This window comes from Myotis myotis, unplaced genomic scaffold (genome assembly GCF_014108235.1).
Source record: "Myotis myotis isolate mMyoMyo1 unplaced genomic scaffold, mMyoMyo1.p scaffold_m19_p_18, whole genome shotgun sequence".
NCBI classification, from domain to species: domain Eukaryota; kingdom Metazoa; phylum Chordata; class Mammalia; order Chiroptera; family Vespertilionidae; genus Myotis; species Myotis myotis.
The window spans coordinates 16,820,793-16,832,722 of NW_023416322.1; the positions used below are offsets into that span (position 1 = coordinate 16,820,793).

Genomic DNA, 11,930 nt, shown 5'->3' on the forward strand with positions numbered 1-11,930 from the left:
CTGGATTTTACAACCCAAAGTTATGGGGGCTTCTCTTACCAGCTCTGGAACCCTAGGCTAGCGGTCTGGTGTGAGGCTGGGACCCCTTATTCCTCACAGAGGAAAAGCAGCCAAAATGTCCCTCCTGATTAAAAAAAAAAAAAAAAAAAAAACCAGCACGGGTACCAGTTCAACCCATTCTGTGCCTCTGCCTCTCTTACGAGTCTCAGTGTGCTTTCTTCTTTTCTTCTCTAGTTGGACTTCCATTTAGCCAGCTTTCAGGTGGTTCTGAATGATGGTTGTTTCGTATTTCAGTTGTAATTTTGATGTGGTTGTGGGAGGCAGCAAGTACCAGTGTTTACCTACTCTGCTATCTTGGTTCTCAATCATAGCTTTCATTTTAAAGCAGTAGCTTTTATGGCCCAAGTACAGTGAATAATTCAGGGCTGTAAAACTGGATCCAAATGATGTTTCTGGCAGATGGACTGAGTGAGTTCGGATTTTACTCAGGTGACCAAGCTTTGCATGCTGTAAGAATTCCTTTAAAGCCTTTTTAAAGTAATCTGTTATCAATCAAAGAATGCATTCCATTGTCTCCAAGGGGCCCGAGAGCCTCTCCTTCAAGGGTGCCCCTTATCATGGACTTGTCAGCAAACACAAACAACAGAAAGTGGAAAGAAAGTGTGCACAATAAAGTTCAAATTCTCAGGAGGTAAAAAGAGTGGCTTCAGGACGCCTGAGTTTAAAAGTGGTAGATTTTCCTGGAGGATGATGGCTAGAATGGAGCCCGTGCACACGTGGCAGCTGCCACCTGTCTGGAGATGAAGATGGGGGAGGGGAAGAAACCACAGACCCAATATCACTTCTTAACTTCAAGCCAATGAACAGAGTACACACAGCGAGATCAACATATAACACACAAAGTAATTGAGTACTATCCTAACCAAATCTTAGATAAACTATACAAGTTACAGATTTCAAATTCAAGTGGCCAAACAAATACAGCCAAACCAGTTCAAAGATCAGGTAAAAGTACTACAATTATTCTCTTCTCCAGCAGGGAAATAAAATAAATGTGGCTTATTTCAAAGGAAAATGGAGGAGAAGGGAGTTCCTGGTTGCACATGCCAGGATGACTTACCCTACTTCCAAATCGAGCACATCGACTTGCAGAGACACAACAAATATACTTAATACGGTTTACCACAAAGACACAAACGGGTAGAGCCCCGAAATCCTGATCCTACTCTTAAATGGAGGCCCCCAAGTAAGTTTAAAATGCAGATAGCTTTGTCCAGAGGGAGAGAAAGCCCACATAGAGGATTCCTGGCTGCACACTTACCCCAAAATGGAGCACCTTACCCCAAAACAAAACCATCGTAGATTGAAGTCCAAAGGCATTTTCTTATTCCAAATGGGCTCTGTGCTGATTTGGCCAGTGCCTGCCAGGGAAAGTTCCTACCGAGCCCCCAAGGCAAAACGTCCTTCCTTGGAGGCTGTTCCAGGTTTGGCCTACCAGGAGCACTAGCCTGGCTGGCTCACCAAATTGTTACTGAAAGCCAAGTTGTGTGCCCAATGTTTAGAAAGGCCAAAACGCAAAACGTTCGAGCTTGGAGTAAGGAAAGGGTTATTGATGAAGAAGACACCAAGGGAGAAGATGGGAGACCTAAATGGCACCTTATATCCATCTTACTCCCCGGCCTAGGCTAATGGTTTTTAAGGGGCAAGGGGAATAGTGCTGGCAAGGCACGTTGTAATGGGGGTCCTTAGAACTTGGTCATTTATGGTAACGGCATCAACACTGGATCTTCCTGGACAACAGTTTCTTGGTGTCTGAAAGGGTTCCAATGTTCAAGGTTGATTATGTCCTGGTCCTTTGGTTAAAGGGGGAGACTTTGGTTCCAGGTACAGCTGGAGACCAAAGCTCTTTCCTCTGCACATGCTTCACTACGTGATCTGCAGTTTTGGTCCGCTCTGAAATGAGCTTCAGGGTCTTTTTAGGACGGGTGCATTTTGAGCTGATTCTATGGTTACATCTGTAGGTATTATCTCTAAATGTTACGTGTTTTAAGGAAAAATGTTCATATCCATTTTTCCCAGATACAAAGCATATAACAGATGCTCATTGAATACTTGCTAGAGAGTTTTCCTTTTCACAATCAAGCAGAAATTGGCCTATAAGTCTGGATAAAATTTAATTAGTGGATAGATTATGTACATTGCCAATAGTTAAAAAAATGCTTTTTCTGAGCATGTGTGCTTGTATTGAATTATCACAATAAGCTTGTCAGGTTTAAGTACCAGTGTAGAATCTGAGAAACAGGAGCAGAAATAAGCAAAGTGACATAACCAAGGTCACAAAGCTATTAAGTGTTAAAGCTAGGATCTGTTCTAGACCTAACTTTTAAACTACTAAATTCTGTAATATCTTACTGAACTTTCAAAGTAGGTAATAGCTTCTGATGTTTCTATAATGTATATAGAAGACCCAGACATCTGAAGGACCATAAAATTCAAAATTTAGGAAAACCAAAATGTAAGAGTGTCTTATTGGGCTTTTCCCAATAGTCTTCATCCTGTTTGAGTGTAATACTGATGCCATAGTGGTCTCACTCTAAGTAATTTGCCCATTTTAATAATATGAGCCAAAATGTATTAAATATTTTATCATGTGTTAGACTCGGTGTTTAAGTCTACTATTTGAATCCTTCAGAAAAACCTTTCTTGTAGATTACATCTGTTGCATTAACCAACCAAAGAGGTTCAGGAACTTGACTAAAAGCCATACTACTGATAATTGCATACCAATTATCTCTGGGCCCACCATACCTCACTACTTTCCTTCTGAAAATATTACTGAAGTGAACATTCCTAGTGGCAAGATTCATACTTTAGGGATTGTCCAAGTTATTTTGCAGTAAGTTTAATAGTTCAAAATAAGCTTCTCTTTTCCTGTAGGTGAAGGAAATACGGGTACTGCAGAGTCCTCTTTTTCCCAGGAGATTTCTAGAGAACAGCCATCATCAGCATCTGAAAGACAGACCCCTCGAGCACCTCAGTCACCAAGACGTCCACCGCACCCACTTCCCCCAAGACTAACCATTCATGCCCCACCTCAAGAGTTGGGACCACCAGTTCAGGTATTGAAAGTAGTAGTCATTCTGAAAAATGAACTTTTAAAAATCTGGGCTCCTTTCCCTTTCCATTAGATATTGCCTTTTTTCTCCAGAAATTAAGTGAACCCTGTAATGTTTTGGCATATTTTTATAAAATTCTTTGAACTGAAATGAATCTCTGATTTCCTTGAAAGTACGAGGCTGACTAGAAGTTGTGCATAAGTTGAAACTGTTATAGTCATAGCAAATAAAAGTCTGGTCACTGTTTCTACAGGTTACAAAAGGAAAAAGATATTCTTGGATTTTAATTAATGTAAAATGTATTTTAGCAGCTGACCACCATCTGTTTAGAAGTGTGTTTTTTTCCTCTAAGTTGCATGTTTTTTTAAAAAGGAAATTCTGTTCTGCTTAACAAAACATTTTTCTCTTCATTTTTTAATAATCATACATATTAATTCCCACTTTGAAAATTAATGAAAGTGTGCATAACCCTTTACATGTAGCACTCTTTGGACATCAGTTAATCAGAAGCTCTTTCAGAAACAGGACAAGTACAAAGGCTCTATTAATACTCTAGCTTGAGTTTTAACCCTTTAGAGCATAGAACATTTTCAAGTGTAGATCTACTAAAATACCAGTGGTGAAGAAAACTGCATTATGTGAATGTATAAAGTCTTAAAAGAGTGTGTATGGATCCTGCAAAATCTATCAGTTTAAAAATGACTAAATTGAGAAACCATTTATATGTAGTTAGTACGGCTAGTAATATTTCCAAAGGATAAGTAAGCCATAAAATCCAAAAGCATACAGTGAATAAATTAGTTACAAAGAAATAAGGTATGATCAAAGATTAGTTTTAAATATTGGTTAATATTTTGTCTATTAGTTATTGAAATATTTGTTAGTTTAATGTTATAGTCTGTATAATTAAAAAAGTTGTCATAGTTTAAAACGGGTTTCTTTAGTATAAGATTAGTGGCAGTTTTTCCTGAAAAAATATCCTGATGATTATTACATCATCTGCTAACATTTTGGTTATGGTATTACCAAGTAAGCATAATAAGCTCTATTGATATTAAGTGTTTGTTTCATTGTCTAATTCCTTAAAAACAAATGTAATTCCTTTCTTGGCCCAGAGAATTCAGATGACTCGGAGGCAGTCTGTAGGACGTGGGCTTCAGTTGACTCCAGGAATTGGTAGCATGGTAAGTACCTACCCCCCATGTAAAATCAGTTTATTTGTTCAGCAAATATTTGTGTAGTCGATATGTGTGTTTCTGTCATGCCTGTTTAATTCCTTTTTGTTTTAGCAGCAGCATTTTTTTGATGATGAAGACAGAACAGTTCCAAGTACCCCAACTCTTGTGGTGCCACATCGTACTGATGGATTTGCTGAAGCAATTCAGTAAGTGAATGAAAGAGAAACATTTTGTGACTAATCAAATTCTTACTGTTTCACTGTTAATTTGTTTACATTTGATTGACTCATTATTCCTTGAGACTTATACTGTGTACTATTTTCAGGGGGTATTATGGGAGGGTTGAGAATGTAGTGTTGGGGAGAATTATATAGAGGGAATGAAATACAGTTGCTTCCATCAGGAATTTGTAGTTTAGAGTCAGTCTAACAGTGGTTAAGAACATGGAGTTTAGAGTTAGAATACCTGGGTTTGAAACCTAGCTGTTCTGCTTAATAGCTGTATCAGGTTATTTAGGTTCTCTATTCCTGAGTATCCTTATATTACTTACGGGAATGATGATACAATAGTTTCCACCTTATACATTGTAAGAATTAAAGAATTTATGTTAATATGTTTAGAATATTATTGGTAGATAGTAAAAAGCTTTGTAGATTGGTGGTGTTGATAAGTACAGATTGGTGGTGTTGATAAGTACAGATCATGGTGAATAGTATTGTGAAAGTGCTAAGCATATGAGCAAATAAATATAATCTTAGTAATCTAGGAGAATAGAGGTATAAGCAATAGTCTTTGTTAACACAAGTGAAGAAGTGATTTATTTCAACAATTAAGAGGAAAGAGTCCAAGAATACTTAATGGGAACAGCATTGAATCCCTAACACTTATTGAGCATATCCATAAATCAGTTTATTTAATCCTCATACCAAGAGAGTATTATTGTTGCTCTTTTATAGCACAGAGATGTTAATGAATTTGCCAGAGGTCAAACAGCCAGGAAGTGGCAGTTTTTGGTTTCAAACCAGTCAGTCTGGCTCTAGAACCTATGTAAACTATTGTGCTATACCACTCCACGTAAAGGATAAAAAGGCTTTCCATGTGAAAATATATGTGTTTAATAGATACATAGAGATAAGTTTAATTAACAGATTCAAGAAATATGAGGCATATAGTTCAGAGACACAAAAGTTATTTATATATAAATCAGTTCCTAATCAACTTTATTTTCAATCTCTTTCCTTCTCATTTTGTTTATGCTCATTTTTTTCTATATTCTTTTTATCATTGTGCATAGGGTAACTTTACATTTCATCTTAAATCAATTTTTGTCTATTTAGTTCCCCACAAGTTGCTGGTGTTCCTAGATTCCGGTTTGGGCCACCTGAAGATATGCCACAGACAAGTTCTAGTCATTCTGATCTTGGCCAGCTGGCTTCTCAAGGAGGTAAACAGCTAGATAAAGGCTTGTATCTCCTGGGGTTTACTTATATTTGGTAATAAACTATTGTGATATGATTTTTTTTTAAGTAAGCATATATAAATATAAAAGAAATTGAGATCTAAATAATTCCTCTAATTTATGGGGAAAGCTATAATATATGTACTATTTACAAAACATCGTCTTACATATAAATCTTTTCAACAAAGTTCTGAGTTCTTTAAACATAGACCCTAGCTGTTACATTTGTATCTCTTCTGGCACCTAGTATAGCATCATCTACTAAGTGTTAAGAAATATTTCTTAAACCAGTAAACATATGTAAATACTACCACCTGTTTTAAAGTTTCTGGAAGAAATGCAACATATTTTGTGTTTGATTTGACAGTTTCCATTTTACCAATAAAACACACAATTTAACATTTCTAGTTAAATGCATAATATAAGTTAGATATTTTCTATTAACATTACAAATAAGAAAAAATGTTAAAAATATGTGGAATAAAATGACTCCTAAATTAAGTAATAATAGTTGGTTATTTGGACATGAATTATGCATTTCTGGAATTAATGACATTTAATCTTCATTTGGTACCCATATAGCCCACTATATTTCTGGGAAGCTATTATATAGCATTGTATATTACTTTAATAAGTCCTAAGCAAAAGACTAATCTGTAGTCCTCATCTAAGTCATGTAGTATAAATTTGTCCCTAATGGTTTAGGTTATTAGGTTTAACACTATGCCTCTACAATATGAAATTGTGAGTTAACTTCATAGAAATTCAGAATTTTATGTGGCAATTTTTAGACTTGGAAGTTGCCACCACCTACTAACTTTGTAACCTTGGGAAAGTTAATTAACCTTCTTGAAATTTAGTTTTGATAGCAAAAGGGGGACTAAGTAATACCTTGCAGTTTTGGTGATAAGTAGAATCTAACATAGTTGGATATTCAGTAAAGTTACCTTCTATAAAACTATAAGAGCAGCTTTTAGCTGTTTTATTATTATGATTATTATGATTATTATTATTAGTTAAGGTATTACAAATGTGTCCTCATCCCCCCCATTAACCCCTAAGCTCCCCCCCCCCCCCCCCCTGCCCCGCACACTCATGCTCCCATCCCCCTGTTGTCCATGTCCATTGGTTTGGCTTATATACATGTATACAAGTCCTTCGGTTGATCTCTTCCCCTTACCCCCGCCCTCCCCTACTTTCCTTCTGGGGATTGATAGCCTGATCGCTGTTTCTCAGTCTTTGGGTCTGTCCCTTTTCATCAGTCTATGTTGTTCTCTATAATCCACAAATGAGTGAGATCATGTGGTATTTATCTTTCTCTGACTGGCTTATTTCACTTAGCATAATGCTCTCCAGTTCCATCCATGCTGTTGCAAAAGGCAAGAGTTCCTTTTTTTTTTACCGCAGCATAGTATTCCATTGTGTATATGTACCACAGTTTTCTAATCCATTCATCTGCTGATGGGCACTTAGGCTGTTTCCAAATCTTAGCTATGGTGAATTGTGCTGCTATGAACATAGGGGTGCATATATCCTTTCTGATTGGCGTTTCTGGTTTCTTGGGATATATTCCTAGTAGTGGGATCACTGGGTCAAATGGGAGTTCCATTTTTAGTTTTTTGAGGTAGCTCCATAGCTGTTCTTTTTTTTTTAAGATACTTATATTAGTGTTAAGGAGCGTAAAGGATGTGTTTAAATTGTATTTACATTTTGAGGGATTGATGTTTGCTTGATGGGCTAATTGTGGATTTTAACAAAGTTGTGTCTTTGCTTTTTAATTTTTTTCTTTCAGATACTTCGCATATTGGCACTTTTGTATTCTTTCTCATTCATTAATATTCAGAATTGTCTTTAGGTTTAGGAATGTATGAAACACCCCTCTTCCTAGCTCATGAAGAAGAATCCGGTGGCCGAAGTGTTCCCACTACTCCTCTGCAAGTAGCAGCTCCAGGTAGGTATCATATTACTAGATTGTGTTTTATTGGTAAAATGGAAACTTATGAGGCATCTTTGGGCTGAAAATTAGGTAAACCACAAAGTTAAAGTGTTCGTTGCTTTTCTGGTCTTGTTTTGAAGTGAACGTATTTACTGAGAGTAGTACCACCTCTGATGCTTCAGAGCATGCCTCTCAGTCTGTTCCAATGGTGACAACATCAACTGGCACTTTATCGACAACCAATGAAACAGCAGCAGGTGATGATGGAGATGAAGTATTTGTGGAGGCAGAATCTGAAGGGTAAATGTTTACTTTGTAATATTTGCTTGCCTTACACTTGCCAGACTTTTGCATTTGTTTTCCTTTAGCCAGGAAACAATCTGTTGAGCTGTATTTTCAGTCGCATCTTATTACAAAAGTAAACCGAGCCATCTATTTTGAAAGATTAATTTTTCCATATAATAATATTTTGGGACTTGGAGGTTGTTATTACAGAAGACAAATGTTAGCTCCCTGAACATTGCATAATATATTTATTCTAGAACAAAATATTTCTTTAAAATCACTGGTACCCTTCCATTAATGTAGCTGCTTGAACTTTTCCCCCCAAAAGAAGTCTTTTTGTGAAAGTTAGGAATATTAGGAAATGATTCAACTTTCCATTTAGTAGTGGGCTTTCAAATGAACCTCACTTATCCTTAATGTGCATTTAGAACTTCTTATAAATTAGAATTTATCTAGTAGTTTTCAAGACCTGACTGTATTGGTAACACATCTGTTATAAACAAAGTTGTCTTGGAGAAGTTTAACTTTCAAGATGGAATCTAACTTATTTTTAAATATATTTTTATTGATTTCAGAGAGGAAGGGAGGAGAGAGAGAGAAACATCAATGATCGGCTGCCTCCTGCTCACACCCCACTGGGGATTGGGAATTGAACCCTGACCTCTTGGTTCATAGGTCGATGCTCAACCCCTGAGCCACACCAGCCAGTCAGAAACCTAATTTTTATAAATAAAATAAAAAGTTGGGCTACTTCATGGGTAGAAGCAGAGCTAGAAGTACAACCCAGATTTCCTATGTAGAGCTCAAATATTTTGTTTTAATATATTTTATTGATTTTTTATAGAGAGGAAGGGAGAGAGAGAGAGAGAGAGAGTTAGAAACATCGATGAGAGAAACATCGGTCAGCTGCCTCCTGCACATCTCCTACTGGGGATGTGCCTGCAACCCAGGTACATGCCCTTGACCGGAATCGAACCTGGGACCATTCAGTCCGCAGGCCGACGCTCTATCCACTGAGCCAAACTGGTTTCGGCAAAGATTTTGTTTTATTTAGCAATATTTTCTTGGCATGATCATTGGCCAGTTCTATATAAGGAAACAAGCAGGTCTACTTATTATGCTCTATCAGGGCTACTTAATTTGGGGGAGGTTATAGACCTTACTGAGAACACTAGCCGCCGTTAATTCCATGCCATGTATGCAGGTCATTTCATATAAGTCATTTCTAACCCATACAATACCTTTGCAAAGTGTCATCATTTTACAAGTGAGAAAGCTCAGAGTCAGAGCATGTATCTCTGGTGACTGACTCAGCCCCATGTGCTTTAGCTTCACACCTGACCAGCACTGTTCAGTGTAGGCACACAGTCATGAGAGAGAGCTTCCAGGTACATTGTTAACTAATAACTGTACTAAGATTGAAGTTGTTTTGTACTTCTATCTCCTCACTTGCTTTTGGATGTGCTTTCTGGAATGGGAGAGAGAAATGGACTTACAGCCATTGAGCCAGGGATTTCTACCAATAGCCTGTCTCATCTGCACTAGAGCCCCTTTTGAGTTAGTGATCTGTTAATAGTTGTGACTTGTGAATTATTTTACTACTATACTCTCCTAGAAAGTTGTTTTGAGGTTTATCAAAATCTGGATAGTCTATCTCCTGCAAATGTTAAGAATGCAAACATCCCTTGTCAAAAAGAAAAAAATTTATAAAAATGAGAAGAAAAAAACAAAACTAAATTTGGAATGTGAAAAGAGGCATGAGGAAGAAGCAACTTGTCCCCTGCCCCTTTAAAAATATATATGGCTACCAGTATCAGGGTTGGCAGTTTTGATTTGGAGTAGAACTCTGCATTAAGTGATTATATGGAAGAGTTTGGAAACAATAGGATACACTCTAGGATCAGTTTTATATTTTCTAATCAATTTTTGTTTTCCTTTCTTAGTATTAGTTCAGAAGCAGGCCTAGAAATTGATAGCCAGCAGGAAGAAGAGCCTGTGCAGGCATCTGATGAGTCAGATCTTCCTTCCACCAGCCAGGACCCTCCTTCCAGCTCTTCTGTAGGTAAGTTCCAGCTGTTGACTACATGTAACTTTACACATCACACTTGTTCGCAAAAGACACTTTTATTGCTAACAATTTTATCATTTTTTCCCCCTAAATTGTAAAAAGCTTTATTTAAGAGGGAAATTTTATTTTCTTACAGGGAACTTCGTTTATATTAAAGAAAATTGGTTGTATTAGTGGTGCTAAAGGGGCTGTGGGGGGGATGATTACTAAGGAGTAGTACTTTAGGCCTCTCTCTTGCCTAAACCAGAGCAGCTCCACTTTTGTTTGTTCTACATATTGGAGTTCTACAGCGGTCTGATACACAGTAAGTGCTCAACAACTCTCTGTATCAGACAATATGCAAAGTCCTTTATATATATTGATTCATTTAATTCTCACATCAGTCCAATGTGGTAAGCATTCATCCCCAATTTATAGTTATGGAAACTTAAATAACTTCTCCAAAGTCACGTAACTAGTAAAGAATAGGCAAGCCCTGAGCAAGCTCACAAGTTTGCCTCCAGAGACTCCAATCTTAAACAATATACTATCCCAACATGCCTATCAATTTTTAGGTAGGAAATTACTTTTATTAAAAAAATATAGTCCTCAGTCATCCATTCCGATTATTTTCACTTTGAATTGTTAAAGCAGTCATTCTCCAACTGCCAGGTTTTATGGAAGACATGCCCAGTCACCACGTTCTCAGTCATGGGACCCTGCTATCTCAGGGTCTCTTCTCCCTCAGCTGCTTCTCTGGCACATCAGCCGAGAGCCAACATCCCTAGTTTCCAATCTCACACCCACCTTTTAGCAGCTGGTAACTTTAAATCAATGGACATTCTTAAGTAATCTTGCAGCTGAGATTAGAAATGTCTACGACTATCATTATTAATAATACAATTAGTGAAGTTTGGTGCCCCCAGTTATACTCTAACATCTCGTGAAAATTGTTATTTCTCAGCAGAATTGGAACTAGTTATATCTTACTAGAGCTTGCATGGAAATATATGGTTCTTGTTCTCTTTTCAGTATAATATAAAATTAGGATCTCTTTAAATTTATTTGAAAATATAAAACACTAAACTTTCCCACCTGAGCAGTTATTCATTTGGTTAACAAATATCTGAGTGTCTACCATGTGTTGTCAGGCAGTTTCACAGAAAGCACTATTAAGTGACATTTAAGTAAACACCTAAAAGAGGTTCGGGAATGAAGCTGTGCAGCCATCTGGGGGAAGAGCATTCTAGGGCGAGAGAAACAGCAAGTGCAAAGTCCATGAGGCAGGAGAGTGATGTGTTCAAGCTCAGCAAGGAGGCCAGTGTGGATAGACTACAGTAAGGATGGAGAGATTAGCGGGTGACAGGATACATCTAGTAGGTCATTGTAATTGCATTGACTTTCATGGATAAAGGGAGTTTTGAGAGGGCTTCAAACAGTGACATGATCTGACTTAAAGACTTGACAGTGTCCGTTTGGCTGCTGTGTAGAGAAGAGACTGAGAAAAGTAATGAACAGAAACAAGGAGAAAATTTGGAGGACATCCCAGGTAAAGATGATGTTTTAGACAGGATTATAGAGTTAAGGTTGTGGGAAGAGGTCATATTGGGATATAAATAAAGGAATTTTCTTTTTGCCCTTTTAAAAAAACTTTCAAATATTGCAAACAATGGACTCCTGCATTCATTTAGTTTTTTTCCATCTTAATGTTTTTCTTCTTAGATACTAGCAGTAGTCAGCCTAAGCCTTTCAGACGAGTAAGACTTCAGACAACATTGAGACAAGGTGTCCGTGGTCGTCAGTTTAACAGACAGAGAGGTAAATTTCTAACATCCTGACTACATAATAGGATGTGGGGTGATGATAAATGGAAGAATTTTTCTCATGCTTATTTAAGATGCCAGCTAGT

General features: G+C 37.3%; 1 protein-coding gene across 8 annotated transcripts in view; it reads left to right on the forward strand.

Annotated features, from left to right (window-relative positions):
- TPR (translocated promoter region, nuclear basket protein) overlaps nucleotides 1–11,930 on the forward strand; it is a 66,647-nt gene that overhangs the window by 54,073 nt on the left and 644 nt on the right. For 4 of the 8 annotated variants that reach the window (XM_036343545.1, XM_036343548.1, XM_036343547.1 and 1 more), the window contains 8 exons: nucleotides 2,938–3,119; nucleotides 4,232–4,300; nucleotides 4,406–4,500; nucleotides 5,632–5,738; nucleotides 7,597–7,704; nucleotides 7,830–7,989; nucleotides 9,918–10,036; nucleotides 11,744–11,839. In XM_036343545.1, coding sequence (XP_036199438.1) covers nucleotides 2,938–3,119; nucleotides 4,232–4,300; nucleotides 4,406–4,500; nucleotides 5,632–5,738; nucleotides 7,597–7,704; nucleotides 7,830–7,989; nucleotides 9,918–10,036; nucleotides 11,744–11,839 — 936 coding nt within the window. Of the gene's footprint in view, nucleotides 1–2,937; nucleotides 3,120–4,231; nucleotides 4,301–4,405; nucleotides 4,501–5,631; nucleotides 5,739–7,545; nucleotides 7,705–7,829; nucleotides 7,990–9,917; nucleotides 10,037–11,743; nucleotides 11,840–11,930 lie in introns of those variants that run through there. The other 4 variants (XM_036343550.1, XM_036343552.1, XM_036343546.1 and 1 more) reach the window with 3 other exon arrangements.